General features: G+C 39.8%; 2 protein-coding genes across 2 annotated transcripts; one reads left to right on the top strand and one right to left on the bottom strand.

Annotated features, from left to right (window-relative positions):
• The first annotated feature begins 539 nt into the window (after window positions 1-539).
• Window positions 540-4,347, top strand: LOC139166321 (vitelline membrane outer layer protein 1-like). The gene is made up of 3 exons (XM_070749713.1): window positions 540-710; window positions 2,814-2,911; window positions 4,044-4,347. Exons 1-3 carry the CDS (start codon window positions 540-542, stop codon window positions 4,345-4,347), a joined length of 573 nt encoding a protein of 190 aa, XP_070605814.1.
• Window positions 4,348-12,940: 8,593 nt separating this feature from the next.
• Window positions 12,941-17,063, bottom strand: LOC139167100 (vitelline membrane outer layer protein 1-like). Its single transcript, XM_070751528.1, has 3 exons — window positions 16,893-17,063; window positions 14,428-14,525; window positions 12,941-13,244 (listed from the first exon to the last, which is right to left on the bottom strand). Exons 1-3 carry the CDS (start codon window positions 17,061-17,063, stop codon window positions 12,941-12,943), a joined length of 573 nt encoding a protein of 190 aa, XP_070607629.1.
• Between the last annotated feature and the right edge of the window lie 1,073 nt (window positions 17,064-18,136).

Below are 18,136 nucleotides of genomic sequence, written 5' to 3'. Positions count from 1 at the left end.
ACATTTTTAAAACTCTGGGGGGTGAAGGTGGAGTGGAGCAATGCTGGGGGAGTGCATGTGACCCTGGGGATCAGGTATGGTCCCTCTTGATAGATTCCCCTGGTGGGCAAGTGTATTCCAAGTTGCACACTGCTCTGAGCCCGAAAGAGAAGCCAGGCAGTGCAGTGCAGCTGTGTGGGTGCTTGTTGTTCTTGGTGGGCACCGTTGTAGATATAAACAGTGTGGCAAACCTTCTGCTGGACAAGGAGGAGCATCCTGTGCAGCTGGGCAAAAGCTCCAAATGGCACTCCTTCTGCACAATTTTCTATGAGTGCCCAGTAGAGACGGTCTGGCCGGCGACCCCAAAATATCGCCTTGATTCAGCTGACCTGGCCGCATGTCAAAAGAAGAGAGATAACATCTAGAACAGTGACACCAAACCTGTTTTGGTTCATGTGCCAAAAGGGTCTGGGTGGGTAGGCTAAACTGTCAGGTGCACAGCCCAAAACCTGAAAAGTATTAAGTATTTCTTATGTTGATCTATACAGAATTGTCAGACAATGGACCCCCGCTTCAGCTCCGCAGTGTTCCTGATCCTTTCCTGCTGGCTTTGGAATGCAGAATGTCGACGTTATAACCAGATACTCAAAGTTGTAAATGGAGGAGGGTTTGGAAAATGGGGGGATGGTGATATGTGTAATAAAGGTTTTGCAAATGGATTCCTCTTGAAGGTAAAAATCTCCTGGTCTTACCCTGTTCAGACCTCATGAGGCTAAAGAACACTCCCAGTCATCTCTCTAAAGTCGTCTTAACTCATTTTGGGGGCTGTTAAAACTTCCCCTAGGTTTGGGGAAATGAAATTGTGGAAGTTGAGGTGATAATACTAAAAATGGGGAGGGAAGTTAAGTTAAAGAAAAGATTTTGAGCAAAAGTCAGATGAAGCATCTTGCTACAAATATCTAGATCAGACATAGGCCTGATGGAAGCAGCTATGTTCCATTTATTTATTTTTGTACCTAATTTAGGCATAATGGCTACAAGCAGACTAAAGACTATTAAAGATGACCTAATTTATTGAATGCTATTCAGCGCTAACTTATTAATTGTCAGAGTGTGCAAAGCATGATTACTCCTTTGAGATAACCCAGGAGCAAAATACAGTAATCAGAGGTTTGTCTTATAAATAATGGTTTATATATAGGACTTTTACATACATACACGTGGTAGGCACATACGTAAAAAGCAATCAATGCACCTCTACAGAGAGAACTATAATGGGGATAGAACACAAGGAAGAGAAAGATACATGAAGAGAGACAGATACAAACTCTCATAGCCCCACTTACATAGACAGCTTCTTAATGCAGCAGTAATGATGTTGACTTATCCACATTGTATCCATATTTCAGTTTAGAGCCTTCCATCACCTGGTCAGCTATTAAATCTTCATTACTCTGACAAAAACTTTATTTTTTGATCGTCCTATGGATGTAAATTAAAAAGTAGCTCTCAATATTTTATATTGCATTGGCATTCACTTGGCTAATATCCTTCTGTGATGTTAGATCAGTCCACACTAGCCACGATTCTCTGCTGTCATGATTAGTAACTTTGTCCTTAAAGAGATTTTGATTGATTGATTGGTTGATTCATTCATTCATTCATTCATTCATTCATTCATTCATTCATTCATTCATGTAGGATGGATAACTCACAATCCTATGCTTCTTTCAATGTAGCCTCCAGAAATTTGGTTGCAAACTCAGGACTTGGTGTTGGGCAGATGGGAAAGTAGAAATGCCTGGCAACTTTCTTACATCCCCTTACCTCCAAAAGAGATCCCAATTCCTAATTACATTCAAGTGGGAATGTCTATGGAGATTCTCAGTCATCCAGGTCATGGTTGTCCCAAAGGAGCTTTTTTTAAAAGGCAACTGGACTTTCTGGTTATTATTTGAAGATGTTTCACTTCTCATACAGAAAGCTTCTTCAGCTTCTTCAGAGAAGTGAAAAGTCTTCAAACAAAAACCAGAGTCCAGTTGCTTCTTGAAAATAGCACCTTTGGGAGACTGACTTATGAAGTAATCCAATTCAGATATAATGCTTCACTGCAAGTTTGGGCCTCCGACGTCCTGCTTGAAAGAAATAGTGGGGATTGGGTATGTCTTGACACGTCAATAGATAGTTTAGTTTCTCCCACTGAGTTTGCTTACAAAGGTCCTGTTAAATTCAAGACCACAGAATCAGTTTCATCATAAAGATAGTTCTTAATGTATGACTGCTTGTTTAATGAGCATTCAAAGTTATGAGGGATCTCATAAAATCTCATTAGGTGGATCCAGGTTTTACTTTGAAACTTGAATCCCTGGTGATCACATGACCACATATATGGCCATTTGGAGCATCTTGCTATCTTGCCATGTGAACTTGCTTTGCAACATTTTTTGCCAGAAATTGGCATTTATTTTCAGTTTCCAGAAAAAAACTTGCCCCAGATTGAAGAGTGGTTTTGCTTAATGGCTGCATCACCCATTTAAAGCTTTCTGCAAAAGGTAATAAAATCAGGTGCAGTCATGTGATGTCCTGCTTAATGGCCAACGTATAACCAATTGAGAGCTCAATTACAGTCAGTTGAGGATTAAGTTTTTATAATGTATTTTTAAATTAGTTTTTTCTATTTTTTAACATTAGATTCTTATCTACATTGTATTGCTATTGTGTTGTGAGCCGCCCTGAGTCTTTGGAGAGCGGCGGCATGCAAATCTAATAAATTATTATTATTATAAATTATTATTATTAGATGTGGTCTTGTTTGTTTTTTACTTTTGCATTAGTTTCAACCGTACCAAGGTTGGTTTTCAGATGACTCATCTCTTACTGGCATCCGTCTTTACTGTCAACATGGTACTACTATAGAGTCTAAAGTTTCAGAGTGAGTATCTTTTGGGTTAGACACTTTTTCACTTTGTAGGGTTGGCTGAAATATGTCATGTTCAGGGGTGGGTTTTAACGTATTTCGCCACCAGTTTACTTCCTTCTGCACCACGAAAACATGGATTCTACTCATGTGCAGAAGCAAAAAGAGCGTAGAAGCCAAAAACAAGATGGCAGAACCTATGGCACCGTCAAGAGAGCCAATTTGGGGATCTGGCCAGCTGGTGATCACGATCAGGGGAAAATTCCAGCTACCAGTTCAATAGAACCAGTCCAAACCGGGAGCAATCCACCTCTGCTTATGCTGCATGAACTGATGTGATCAAAATAGGATAATTTTTAGTCATTGCGTATTTGGTCTGTGCTGATAATATGAATCTAAAGAAAATAAGACAGAGAAAGCAAGAATCACTGTTTTCCTCAACCTCCAATGTTAAACTGCTTGTCAGAAATGAAGCTGAATTTCAGGAGCAAAAAACCCACTGAATTTGCTCCTGCTAGTTACACAGAAAGTTAAGGTGCAGATTTATTTATATGCAATCATACATATGCAATCATAAAGTGTTGCAGGACACTAAATATTTTATGCAGTTTTACGTTATTGTGCATAAAACGTCAGTATAATATATGATAAACTCTTGAGGAAACTAGATATGTTCAGCCTAATGAAGAGAAGGATTAGGGGACACATAATAAATATCTTCCAGAATTGAGGTGTTGCAGCAAAAAACAGTTACCAGTCAAGGGAATGGAGACCACAAGTATAAGAAATTCTTATTAAACCACTTCTTAAGGTATATAGGAAAATACATATCTTGTGGTGTCTTCCTCAGAGGGATGGTCACAGAAAAGAGGGGATTGACTTATTCTCAAAGGACCATGGGTGGAAGCTTATGGAAGAAACATCCAACTTAGAACTAAGATGAAATGTTCTGGTTATGAGAACAATTAATCAATGGAATAGCTTGCCTAGCAGAGTTGTTCCTCACTGGATGATGAAAAATAGATTGGATAATCATTTGAGTGGTATAAAGAAAGTTCTTGTCTTTGAGCATGGGGGTGGGGTTGGACTAGAAGCTCTCTGAGGCCCCTTCTATGTTTTTTTTCCTGAATACTGTATTTCCTTACAGCATTGGAGATTGGGGAGATCTTTTAAAGTGCCCCACCGGCAATTTAATTAACTTCAGGCTCCAAGTGGCAAAATATGGAGGACGTACTGATGATACATCAGTCAATAATATTAACTTCACTTGTCAAGATCGGACTGTCCTGGAGACTATTTCTCCAACTGATTGGGGTAAATATGGTCTATGGAGTGATTCCTGTAATAATGGAGCCATATGTGGCATGAGGACCAGGGTTGAGGCTTATAGAAATTCATACCGTTTTGATAACACAGGGCTTAATAATGTGATTTTGTACTGCTGTAACTGAAACATAGAGGATTCATCATACAACTATCTCCATTTTAAACATTGTTGATGTTTTACTGAACTATATTTGGGTATATGTTTGTATAAAAAATATTTAAAAATGCATATTACAGTTGAAATTGAAAAAAGTTGCAAGTGTCTTTTAAAAATCGTTTTTCCGGAAGATTCTGCATATTTACAAACTTCCCTCACATTTTGCTATGGTGGGATGAAACTAGGTATGATGAAACTCATGAGTGAAATTTACTGATGGAATGATACAAACTATTGAAAAGAAAGAGACCTATCAAAAGAAGAGGTGGAGTTGCATTATAAATGAAAGATCACTACATCTCTACAGAAATCCACAAAATCAAGGATGAAAAGCTCCTAGAATCCATATGGGTCAACACAAAAGGGAAAATAGAATGATATTGTTATAGGCATATGGTACAGGCCACTTAATCAAGCAGCCCATCCCTGGATGTAAGTATAAACATGATTATGAATACATGAAATGGATATGAATAAAAATGGATATTAGAATAGGGACAACAGGCATATTGGTGTGCTTATGTATGCCCTTTACAGACCTTTTAGGAATGAGGTGAGATCAACAGTAGACAAAAGTTAAAGTTTTGGAGATTTGGGGAAGAAACTACAGAGTCAGGTAGTGCATTCCAGGCACTGATTACTCTGTTGCTGAGGTTTTTTCCAATCAAATTTGGAGTGCTTTACTTTAAGCACGTATCTGTTGCTTGCTCATGTATTGTTGTGGTTGAAGCTGAAGTAGTCATTGACAGGTAGGACAAGTAGGTAGCAGATAATTTTATGTACTTCACTTAGGTCAGAACAAAGACAACGATGAGAGTGACCACATCATATTGGAATATAATGCATACCCAAGCAATAGAATATAATCCAACCAGTGTCTTAAACTTTTGAAGAACTGATTTTAACAAATTTTAACAAATACCAGAAATTTGTTAATGAACAAAGACTTGCAACAAAAGACAAAGATAATAAAAACATTTCTTTCAACATACAAATAGCAAGAAATAAGTAGTAGGTCTATTAAAGAGAGAAGGTGGTAAGGAAATAACAGATAGCAGACAGAAAGCTGAACTGCTTAATTCATTCTTCGCATCAATCTTCACGCAAAAAGAAACTATAGCCCAACTACCCAAAACCTAACTGTAAAAAACAGACTAGAAATAAAATTAAAATTACAATTAGCAACAAAATAGTTAGAGAACTTCTATCTGATCTTGATGAAAATAAATCACTGGGACTTGACAGATTGCATCCCAGAGTTCTGAAAGAGGGGGCAGATATTCTCTCAGAAACATTGTACTATATTTTTCAAAAATCGTGGGGCACCAGAGAATTAACTGAGGATTGAAAAGGAGCTGATGTGGGACCCAGGAGCAGTTTGAGCTTTCTGAGTTGGAACAGAAAGAACATTCTTTGTTCTGCTTTTTGGATGACATTTTTGATGTTAGGTGTGTCCATTCTAAGTCTTACAATAGAACCTTGAAACTTAATGGTCTCTAATGATAATACTGTGCTGTATTGTATTGTATATTTTATTATGGTAATAGACCAGATAGTAAAGCAAACAAAAACACTCAGCAAACACATAATCAAAAGTTGCAGGATAAAACAGGAAACAACAGATAAAATCCATGATAACATCTGGCCTGTTAATTACACATGGTCAATACTACTAAAATTACAATCTATAATCTGTGAGGCCTATAGTCATTTGGGGGCATTCAAAATGGTCCCCACCCTGTTGGAGCCTTTAAATGGCCGCTGTCCTCACTTTGAGGTAATCAAAATGGCCACTAACCTTATTGGGGCATTCAAAATGGCCACTGCCCACACTTTGAGACAATCAAAATGGCCACCACTCTCAGGTTGCAATTCAAAATGGCCACTGGCAAGGTAAAGCATTCGCAATAGCCTGGCAATCAAACATGGCCACCCCCTTAGTTGCCTCAAGATGTCCGCTGCCCTTGCAAGGGCATTCAATATGGCCACTGCCTTGACTTGCTTCAAAATGGCCACTGCTTCCCCTCAATGCAACCAAGATGGCGTCCGTTCCCTCAGAAGCCTCTGTGAAGGTGAAGATCAGCAGGCCTGAGGTAGGTATGCCTTATCGGCATCCAAAAGGGCGGGAGAAACAGCTTTGGGCCTTGGGCAGCAATTTGATGAAAGAAGGCTGGCTGTGCGAGTGCAAAAGCTCCTGCGGCCCTTCAAAGCCTCTTAGCTATAAAAATGAGCTGTACGTCAGAGTGGCTGGTCAGATATGGCAGGGTGGGTCAGTTGGGGTGGTCATGGGGACAGGCCTCGGGCCAGCTGTCAGTGACAAGATACCCATGCGATCGTGACAGTTCCATGGAGGACGTTACAATCTCTGTCACAGGTATAGGTGATTGATGAAGACTAGCAGAAGGAAGCCACTGTGAGAAATGTGGTAAATTAGAAGAAGAGTGCAGAAAATTCCAGCGGTCATGTGGAATGACCGTCTGGAACAAAAACTCACAAAGTACAGGTCAAATAAAAGACAGACCTCGAAGAAAGGGAGCAATGGAAAGCATGCATCTGTTCAGCCAAGGATTGAGTTGGAAGAGGGGGAATAGAGGCGAGGGATGCTTTTGTATAGAGGTCAGACTCAATCCTTATTGGCTGAAGGGACGGGGTCATCCCATTCTTGGAGATTAGCTCCACCCACTGTGGAGAATCTCAATTCTCCCCACACCCACACTCCAGGGGAAGGTTATTACAAAATCTCCATGCCCATCCTACTCTGGGACAAACCAGAGGTAGTATATGCCAGTTCTCTGAACTATTCAAAATTTCAGCTACCAGTTCTCTAAAACGAGTTTTTCCCAACCTTGGCAACTTGAAGATATCTGGACTTCAACTCCCAGAATTCCCCACCAGCATTCGCTGGCGGGGGAATTCTGGGAGTTGAAGTCCAAATATCTTCAAGTTGCCAAGGTTGGGAAACACTGCTTTAGACTGTTTGCAGCCATTACGTCTGAATTAGGTACAATAAATAAATAAATGGAACATAGCTGCTTCCATCAGGCCTATCTCCGATCTAGATATCTGTAGCAAGATGCTCCATCTGACTTTTGCTCAAAATCTTTTCTTTAACTTAACTTCCCTCCTCATTTTGTACTATCACCTCAAGTTCCACGATTTCATTTTCCCAAGCCTAGGGGAAGTTTTAACAGCCCCCAAAATGGGTTAAGACGACTTTAGAGAGATGACTGGGAGAGTTTTTTAGCCTCATGAGGTCTGAACAGGGTAAGACCAGGAGATTTTTACCTTCAAGTAGAATCCATTTGCGTAGCCTTTTGGACAGATTTTACGCTCTCCCCATTTTCCAAACTGTCCTCCATTTGACACTTTGAGTATCTGGTTATAATTTCGACATTCTGCATTCCAAAGCCAGCATGAAAGGATCAGGAACGCTGCGAAGCTGAAGCGGGGTATATTCTCTGACAATCTTGTGTAGATCAACATAAGATATACTTAATACTTTTCAGGTTTTGGGGTGTCCATCTAACAGTTTAGCTTGGTCACTCACCAGAGAAATCCTGATGAAGCAGACATATCATTGCCTACATTTTCTGTGTCATATGAGAAGAGCACATCTTCCTTCCTTTATTCTTACCACTTACTATAGAGGCACGATTGAAGATATCCTGTCCCATTGTATTACTGATTGGTTTTGAAGTGTTACTGTTTTGGACAAGAAGGCTGTGCAAAGAGTGGTGCGAATGGCAGAAAAGAGGTTGTCTTCCTTCTCTCCAGGACAGGGATGTCATATTTGATTTCATTGGGGGCCACATCATGATTGGGTTTGACCTGGGGGGACCAGGGTAGCATGGCCAGGGTGGGCATAGCTAGCTTCATGTCATTTATAGAATTATTTATTGGCCAAGTGTGATTGGACACACAAGGAATTTGTTTTGGGGCATATGCTCTTAGTGTACATAAAAGAAAAAGATACATTTGTCAAGAAGCATGTGGTACAGCACTTAATGATTGTCATAGGGGTCAAATAAGCAATGAAGAAACAATCAATATTAATAAAAATCTTATGATACAAGCAACAAGCTACAGTCATACAGTCCTAAGTGGGAGGAAAAGGATGATAGGAATGATGAGAAAAACTAGTAGAAATAGAAGTGCAGATTTAATAAAAAGTCTGACAGTGTTGAGGGAATTATTTGTTTAGTAGAGTGACGGCGTTTGGGAAAAAATTGTTCTTGTGTCTAGTTGTCTTGGTGTGTAATGCTCTGTAGTGACGTTTTGAGGGTAGGAGTTGAAACAGTTTGTGTCCAGGATGCGAGGGGTCAGTAAATATTTTCCCCGCCCTCTTTTTGACTCGTGCAGTATACAGGTCCTCAATGGAAGGTAGGTTGGCAGCAATTGTTTTTTCTGCAGTTCTGATTGTCCTCTGAAGTCTGTGCCAGTCCTGTTGGGTTGCAGCACCAAATGAGACAGTTATAGAGGTGCAGATGACAGACTCAATGATTCCTCTGTAGATCATCAGCTCCTTGGGCAGTTTGAGCTTCCTGAGCTGGCACAGAAAGAACATTCTTTATTGTGCTTTTTTGATGATGTTTCGGATGTTAGGTGACCATTTTAGGTCTTGAGATATGATAGAACCTAGAAATGTGAATGTCTCTACAGTTATGAAAACCTTTGAAAGGCTAGTGCTGGCCCACCTGAAAATCATCACGGATCTGCTGTTAGATCCTTTGCAATTTGCCTACTGAATAAATCAACATACACTGCCGTTAGTATGACTCTGCACCAGGAGCGAAATCCAGCAGGTTCTGACAGGTTCTGGAATACCAGTAGTGGAAATTTTAATTAGTTTAGAGCAGTGTTTCCCAACCTTGGCAATTTGAAGATATTTGGACTTCAACTCCCAGAATTCCCCAGCCAGCGAATGCTGGTGGGGGAATTCTGGGAGTTGAAGTCCAGATATCTTCAAGTTGCCAAGGTTGGGAAACACTGGTTTAGAGAACTGGTAGCTGAAATTTTGAGTAGTTCAGAGAACTGGCATATACCACCTCTGGTTTATCCCAGAGTAGGGTGGGAATGGAGATTTTGCAATAACCTTCCCCTGGAGTGTGGGTGTGGGGAGAATTGAGATTCTCTACAGAGAATGGAGCTAATTTCCAAGAATGGGATGACCCCATCCCTTCAGCCAATAAGGACTGAGTCTGACCTCTCTATAAAAGCATCCCTCGCCTCTATTCCCCCTCTTCCAACTCAATCCTTGGCTGAACAGATGCATGCTCTCCATTGCTCCCTTTCTTCGAGGTCTGTCTTTTATTTGACCTGTACTTTGTGAGTTTTTGTTCCAGACAGTCATTCCATCTGACCGCTGGAATTTTCTGCACTCTTCTTCTAATTAAGCACATTTCTCACAGTGGCCTCCTTCTGCTAGTCTTCATCAATCACCTATACTTGTGACAGAGATTGTAACATCCTCCATGGAATTGGCACGCTCGCATGGGTATCTTGTCACTGACAGCTGGCCCGAGGCCTGTCCCCTTGACCACCCCAACTGATCCACCCTGCCATATCTGACCAGCCACTCTGACGTACAGCTGATTTTTATAGCTAAGAGGCTTTGAAGGGCCGCAGGAGCTTTTGCACTCGCACAGCCAGCCTTCTTTCATCAAATTGCTGTCCAGGGCCCAAAGCTGTCTCTCCCGCCCTTTTGGGTGCCGATAAGGCATACCTAACTCAGGCCTGCTGATCTTCACCTTCACAGAGGCTTCTGAGGGAATGGAAGCCATCTTGGTTGCATTGAGGGCAGCAGTGGCCATTTTGAAGCAACTCAAGGCAGTGGCCATATTGAATGCCCTTGCAAGGGCAGCGGCCATCTTGAGGCACCGAAGGGGGTGGCCATGTTTGATTTACCCTTTTCAAATGGTGGCAGGCATTTTGAAGCTGATTGCCAGGCTATTGTGAATGCTCTACCTTGCCAGTGGCCATTTTGAATTGCAACCTGAGAGCGGTGGCCATTTTGATTGTCTCAAAGTGTGGGCAGTGGCCATTTTGAATGCCCCAATAAGGTTAGTGGCCATTTTGATTTCCACAAAGTGAGGACAGTGGCCATTTAAAGGCTCCAACAGGGTGGTGGCCATTTTGAATGCCCCAAAATGACTATAGGCCTCACAGATTATAGATTGTAATTTCAGTAGTATTGACCATGTGTAATTAACAGGCCGGATTTTATCATGGATTTTATCTGTTGTTTCCTATTTCATCCTGCAACTTTTGATTATGTGTTTGCTGAGTGTTTTTGTTTGCTTTACTATCTGGTCTATTACCACAATAAAATATACAATACAATGCAGCACAATATCATCATTAGAGACCTTTAAGTTTCTAGGTTCTATTTTAAGACTTAGAATGGACACACCTAACATCAAAAATGTCATTCAAAAAGCACAATAAAGAATGTTCTTTCTGTTCCAACTCAGAAAGCTCAAACTGCTCAAGGGTTCCACATCAGCTCCTTTTCAATCCTAAATTAATTCTCTGGTGCTCCAGGATTTTTGAAAAATATAGTACAATGTTTCTGAGAGAATATCTGCCACCTCTTTCAGAACTCTGGGATGTAATCTGTCAAGTCCCAGTGATTAATTTTCATCAAGATCAGATAGAAGTTCTCTAAATATTTTCTTGCTTATTTTAATTTTTATTTCTAGTCTGTTTTTTACAGTTAGGTTTTGGGTAGTTGGGCTATAGTTTCTTTTGGGGTGAAGACTGATGTGAAGAATGAATTAAGCAATTCTGCTTTCTACCTGCTATCTGTTATTTCCTTACCACCTTCTCTCTTTAATAGACCTCCTACTTTTTTCTTGTTATTTGTATGTTGAAAGAAATGTCTTTTTATTATCTTTGTCTTTTGTTGCAAGTCTTTGTTCATTAACAAATTTTTTGAATTTGTTAAAATTTGTTAAAATTGGCTCTTCTAAAGTTTAAGACACTGGTTGGATTATATTCTATTGCTTGTGTATGCATTATGTTGAATTCCAATATGACGTGGTCACTCTCATCCAAACCTATACGTCGTCTTTGTTCTGACCTAAGTGTAGTACATAAAATTATCTGCTACCTACTTGTCCTACCTGTCAATGACTACTTCAGCTTCAACCACAACAATACATGAGCAAGCAACAGATACATGCTTAAAGTAAACCACTCCAAACTTGATTGCAGAAAAAACATCATCAGCAACAGAGTAATTAGTGCCTGGAATGCACTAACTGACTCTGTAGTTTCTTCCCCAAATCCCCAAAACTTTAACCTTAGACTGTCTACTGTTGATCTCACCTCATTCCTAAAAGGTCTGTAAGCACACCAACATGCCTATTGTCCCTGTTTTAATATCCCTTTTTATTCATATCCATTTCATGTATTCATAATCATGTTTATAGTTACATCCAGGGGTTGGCTGCTAGCTGGAATGCTAAATTGGGCTCACTGCTGCAGCTCGTGACTACTTGGGGGTCAGCACGATTTTACTTCTGCACCTGTGGAGATAGCAAAATCACGCACGGGGCTGCAAGTGCGCCCGTGTTTTGGTGAGGTTTTTTTACTTCCGAGCATGCTGAAACACGGGTGCATCTGCAGCTCTGTGTGCGATTTTGCTATCTCCACAGGTGCAGAAGCAAACCTGCGCTGGCCCCACAAGCGCTCATGAGCCGCAGCGGCGAGCCCAATTAAAGTTCCAGCTGGAGCCCACCTCTGTTTACATCTGTACATGTTTGACAAAATAAATAAATGAATTAATACATGCATGCATGAATGCATGCATGCACACACACACACACACACACACACACACACACACACACACAGCAACTTTGATTCCTTCCATCACTGCTTCCTTGTTAATAAGAATTAAGTCCAGTATAGCTTTTCCTCTAGTTCCCTCATCTATCTTTTGGATGACAAAGTTGTCAGCTATGTTGGTTAGAAATATATTGATCCCTCACTTGCTGCAGAGTTTGTCTCCTAGTTGATTTCAGGGTAGTTAAAGTCTCCCATTAGGACTGTGATATGTTTCCTAAATACATTCATTAATTGATTAGCAAAAAGCTAATATATTTCTTCTGCTTGATTAAGTGGCCTGTACCATATGCCTATAACAATATCATTCTGTTTTTCCTTTTGTATTGACCCATATGGATTCTAGGAGGTTTTCATCCTTGATTTTGTGGATTTCTGTAGAGATGTAGTGATCTTTCATTTATAATTCAACTCCACCTCTTCTTTTGCTAGGTCTGTTTCTTTTCAATAGTTTGTATCCTTCCGTCAGTAAATTTCACTCATGAGTTTCATACCACTTAGTTTCATCCCACCATAGCAAAATGTGAGGGAAGTTTGTAAATATGCAGAGCCTTCAGGAAAAACGATTTTTAAAAGACACTTGCAACTTTTTTCAATTTCAACTGTAATATGCATTTTTAAATATTTTTTTTATACACGCATATACCCAAATGTAGTTCAGTAAAACATCAACAATGTTTAAAATGGAGATAGTTGTATGATGAATCCTCTATGTTTCATTTACAGCAGTACAAAATCACATTATTAAGCCCTGTGTTATCAAAACGGTATGAATTTCTATAAGCCTCAACCCTGGTCCTCATGCCACAAATGGCTCCATCATTACAGGATTGACTCCATGGACCATATTTACCCCAATCAGTTGGAGAAATAGTCTCCAGGACCTTCCGATTTTGGCAAGTGAACTTAATATTATTGGCTGATGTTTCATCAGTACGTTTTCCATATTTTGCCACTTGGAGACTGAAGTTAATTAAATTGCCCGTGGTGCACTTAAAAAGATTTCCCCAATCTCCAATCCTGTAAGAAAATACAGTATTCAGAAAAAAAAACATAGAAGGGGCCTCAGAGAGCTTCTAGTCCAACCCCCACCCCCATGCTCAAAGACAAGAACTTTCTTTATACCACTCAAATGATTATCCAATCTATTTTTCATCATCCAGTGAGGAACAACTCTGCTAGGCAAGCTATTCCATTGATTAATTGTTCTTATAACCAGAACATTTCATCTTAGTTCTAAGTTGGATGTTTCTTCCATAAGATTCCACCCATTGTCCTGTCCTCTGATGCTTTGGAAAATAAGTCAATCCCCTCTTTTCTGTGACCATCCCTCTGAGGAAGACACCGCAAGATATGTATTTTCCTATATACCTTAAGAAGTGGTTTAATAAGAATTTCGTATACTTGTGGTCTCCATTCCCTTGACTGGTAACTGGTTTTGGCTGCAAAACCCCAATTCTGGAAGATATTTCTTATGTGTCCCCTAATCCTTCTCTTCATTAGGCTGAACATATCTAGTTTCCTCAAGAGTTTATCATATATTATACTGACGTTTTATGCATAATAACGTAAAACTGCATAAACTATTTAATGTTCCGCAACTTTATGATTGCATATGTATGATTGCATATAAATAAATCTGCACCTTACCTTTCTATGTAACTAGCTGTTCTTGTTTACCAGGAGCAAATTCAGTGTTTTTTTTGCTCCTGAAATTCAGCTTCATTTCTGACAAGCAGTTTAACATTGGAGGTTGAGGAAAACAGTGATTCTTCCTTTCTCTGTCTTATTTTCTTTAGATTCATATTATCAGCACAGACCAAATATGCAATGACTAAAAATTATCCTATTTTGATCACACCAGTTCATGCAGCATAAGCAGAGGTGGATTGCTCCCAGTTTGGACTGGTTCTATTGAACTGGTAGCTGGAATTTTCCCCTGGTCGCTGAACCAGGAGTGATCACCGGCTGGCCAGATCCCCAAATTGGCTCTCTTGACGGTGCCATGGGTTCTGCCATCTTGTTTTTGGCTTCTACGCATGAGTAGAAGCTCTTTTTGCTTCTGCACATGAGTAGAATCCATGTTTTCGTGGTGCAGGAGGAAGCAAACTGGTGGTGAAATACGTTAAAACCCACCCCTGAGCATGACATATTTCAACCAACCCTACAAAGTGAAAAAGTGTCCAATCCTAAAGATACTCACTCTGAAACAGTAGACTCTATAGTAGTACCATGTTGACAGTAAAGACGGATGCCAGTAAGAGATGAGTCATCTGAAAACCAACCTTGGTATGGTTGAAACTAATGCAAAAGTAAAAAACAAACAAGACCACATCTAATAATAATAATTTATAATAATAATAATTTATTCGGTTTGCATGCTGCCCCTCTCCAAAGAATCGGGGCGGCTCACAATACAATAGCAATACAATATAGATAAGAATCTAATGTTAAAAAATTGAAAAAACTAATTTAAAAATACATTATAAAAACTTAATCCTCAACTGACTGTAATTGAGCTCTCAATTGGTTATATGTTGGTGATTAAGCAGGACATCACATGACTGCATCTGATTTTATTACCTTTTGCAGAAAGCTTTAAATGGGTGATGCAGCCATTAAGCAAAACCACTCTTCAATCTGGGGCAGGTTTTTTCTGGAAACTGAAAATAAATGCCAATTTCTGGCAAAAATGTTGCAGAGCAAGTTCACATGGCAAGATAGCAAGATGCTCCAAATGGCCATATATGTGGTCATGTGATCACCAGGGATTCAAGTTTCAAAGTAAAACCTGGATCCACCTAATGAGATTTTATGAGATCCCTCATAACTTTGAATGCTCATTAAACAAGCAGTTTAAGAACTATCTTTATGATGAAACTGATTCTGTGGTCTTGAATTTAACAGGACCTTTGTAAGCAAACTCAGTGGGAGAAACTAAACTATCTATTGACGTGTCAAGACATACCCAATCCCCACTATTTCTTTCAAGCAGGACGTCGGAGGCCCAAACTTGCAGTGAAGCATTATATCTGAATTGGATTACTTCATAAGTCAGTCTCCCAAAGGTGCTATTTTCAAGAAGTAACTGGACTCTGGTTTTTCTTTGAAGACTTTTCACTTCTCTGAAGAAGCTGAAGAAGCTTTCTGTATGAGAAGTGAAACATCTTCAAAGAATAACCAGAAAGTCCAGTTGCCTTTTTAAGAAAGCACCTTTGGGACAACCATGACCTGGATGACTGAGAATCTCCATAGACATTCCCACTTGAATGTAATTAGGAATTGGGATCTCTTTTGGAGGTAAGGGGAGGTAAGAAAGTTGCCAGGCATTTCTACTTTCCCATCTGCCCAACACCAAGTCCTGATCTGAGGTGATTTTCTTTTGTTGAAAATACGATAAAGTATAATGCTGTCCTTTGCAAAATAACAAAAACTATTTTTATTTTTTGTAACAGTTATATCCTTTTTATTTAAAAGATCTCACATGAAGTTTCCATATTTATTTTCTCCAGTTGATAATCTCATTTTAAAACCTTATTAAACTTTCTTAAATTCTTCTATTTTCTGCTGCCATAAAATAATAAATGGATGTGAAGCAATAGAAAGGGTAATTAAGGAATTATTACTCAGTAATCTTAATGTTAGGCTCAAAAATTGGGCCTCTCAGTTTGCAACCAAATTTCTGGAGGCTACAATGAAAGAAGCATAGGATTGTGAGTTATCCATCCTGCATGAATGAATGAATGAATCAACTAACCAATTAATCAATCAAAATCTCTTTAAGGACAAAGTTACTAATCATGACCGCAGAGAATCTTGGCTAGTGGGGACTGATCTAACAACACAGAATGATATTAGCCAAGTGAATGCCATTGCAATAAAAAAATTTGAGAGCTACTTTTTAATATTACTTCCGTAGGACGATCAAAAAATGAAGTTTTTGTCAGAGTAATGAAGATAGTTGACCAGCTGATGGAAGGCTGTAAACTGAAATATGGATACAATGAGGATAAGTCAACAGCATTACTGCTGCATTAAAGAATCTGTCTATGTAAGGGAGGCTGTGAGAGTTTGTATATCTCTCTCTTCATGTATCTTTCTCTTCCTTGTGTTCTATCCGCATTATAGTTCTCTGTGTAGAGGTGAACATTGATTGCTTTTTACGTATGTGCCTACCACGTGTATGTATATAAAAGTCCTATATATAAACCATTATTTATAAGACAAACCTCTGATTACTGTATTTTGCTCCTGGGTTATCTCAAAAGAGTAGTCATGCTGTACACACTCTGACAATTAATAAGTTAGCACTGAATAGCATTCAATAAATTAGGTCATCTTGAATAGTCTTTAGACTGCTTGTAGCCATTATGCCTAAATTAGGTACAAAAATAAATAAATGGAACATAGCTGCTTCCATCAGGCCTATCTCTGATCTAGATATTTGTAGCAAGATGCTTCATCTGACTTTAGCTCAAAATCTTTTCTTTAACTTAACTTCCCTCCCCATTTTTAGTACTATCACCTCAAGTTCCACGATTTCATTTTCCCAAACCTAGGGGAAGTTTTACCAGCCCCCAAAATGGGTTAAGACGACTTTAGAGAGATGACTGGGAGAGTTTTTTAGCCTCATGAGGTCTGAACAGGGTAAGACCAGGAGATTTTTACCTTCAAGAGGAATCCATTTGCAAAACCTTTATTACACATTTCAAGATCCCCCCATTTTCCAAACCCTCCTCCATTTATAACTTTGAGTATCTGGTTATAAGTTCGACATTCTGCATTCCAAAGCCAGCAGGAAAGGATCAGGAACACTGCGGAGCTGAAGCGGGGGTCCATTGTCTGACAATTCTGTATAGATCAACATAAGAAATACTTAATACTTTTCAAGTTTTGGGCTGTGCACCAGACAGTTTAGCCTACCCACCCACACCCTTTTGGCACATGAACCAAAACAGGTTTGGTGTCACTGTTCTAGATGTTATCTCTCTTCTTTTGACATGAGGCCAGGCTTGCCGAATCAAGGTGATATTTTGGGGTCGCCGGCCAGACCGTCTCTACTGGGCACTCATAGAAAATTGTGTGGAAGGAGTGCCATTTGGAGCTTTTGCCCAGCTGCAAAGGATGCTCCTCCTTGTCCAGCAGAAGGTTTGCCACACTGTTTATATCTACAACGGTGCCCGCCAAGAACAACAAGCACCCACACAGAAGCACTGCACTGCCTGGCTTCTCTTTCGGGCTCAGAGCAGTGTGCAACTTGGAATACACTTGCCCACCAGGGGAATCTATCCAGAGGGAACATACGTGTTCCCCAGGGTCACATGCACTCCCCCAGCATTGCTCCACTCCACCTTCATCCCCCAGAGTTTTAAAAATGTATAATCTAGACATTGTAGCTGAATCTCTGCTTCTACTTTATTTAAGCTCAACCTATCTTCTTCCAACCCTCAAACCTTTTCTCCATTTCATCTTCTCTACACAGACACTGGTTTTCTCTTTCTCTTTTCCTTATCACTGTTCTTCTCCATTCATTCCTTACTTTACTAGACTTCTTAAACCTTGCTTGTTTCCCCCTCATTCTTCAAAACATTATATTTCGTCCATATCCTTTCATCAGAAATTGTTCTCTGACTCTGCCTCACTTTTTCCCTTCTGCAATTATAATCTAGGGATAAGTGACATGATACCTTTAGTCAAAAATGGATCTGGAAACCATAATCTAGACCCATGATGGCAAAGCTATGGCCATATGGGAGGGCATGCAAGACTTTGTTCTGTTTCAACTTGGCCTTGGAAAAGGCTGTTTTGTCCTCCAGACACTTCAGGTGAGTTTCCCTGAAACCCAGGAGGGAAGAAAAACCCCAACAGACAAACTGGAAGTTCAAGAAAATGCATTTTTTTCCACCTACCAG

The sequence above is a fragment of the Erythrolamprus reginae genome, chromosome 4 (assembly GCF_031021105.1).
Source record: "Erythrolamprus reginae isolate rEryReg1 chromosome 4, rEryReg1.hap1, whole genome shotgun sequence".
Lineage (NCBI taxonomy): Eukaryota > Metazoa > Chordata > Lepidosauria > Squamata > Dipsadidae > Erythrolamprus > Erythrolamprus reginae.
The sequence above is the reverse complement of the archived record's forward strand: the minus strand, read 5'-3'. Positions and strand labels throughout refer to the sequence as shown.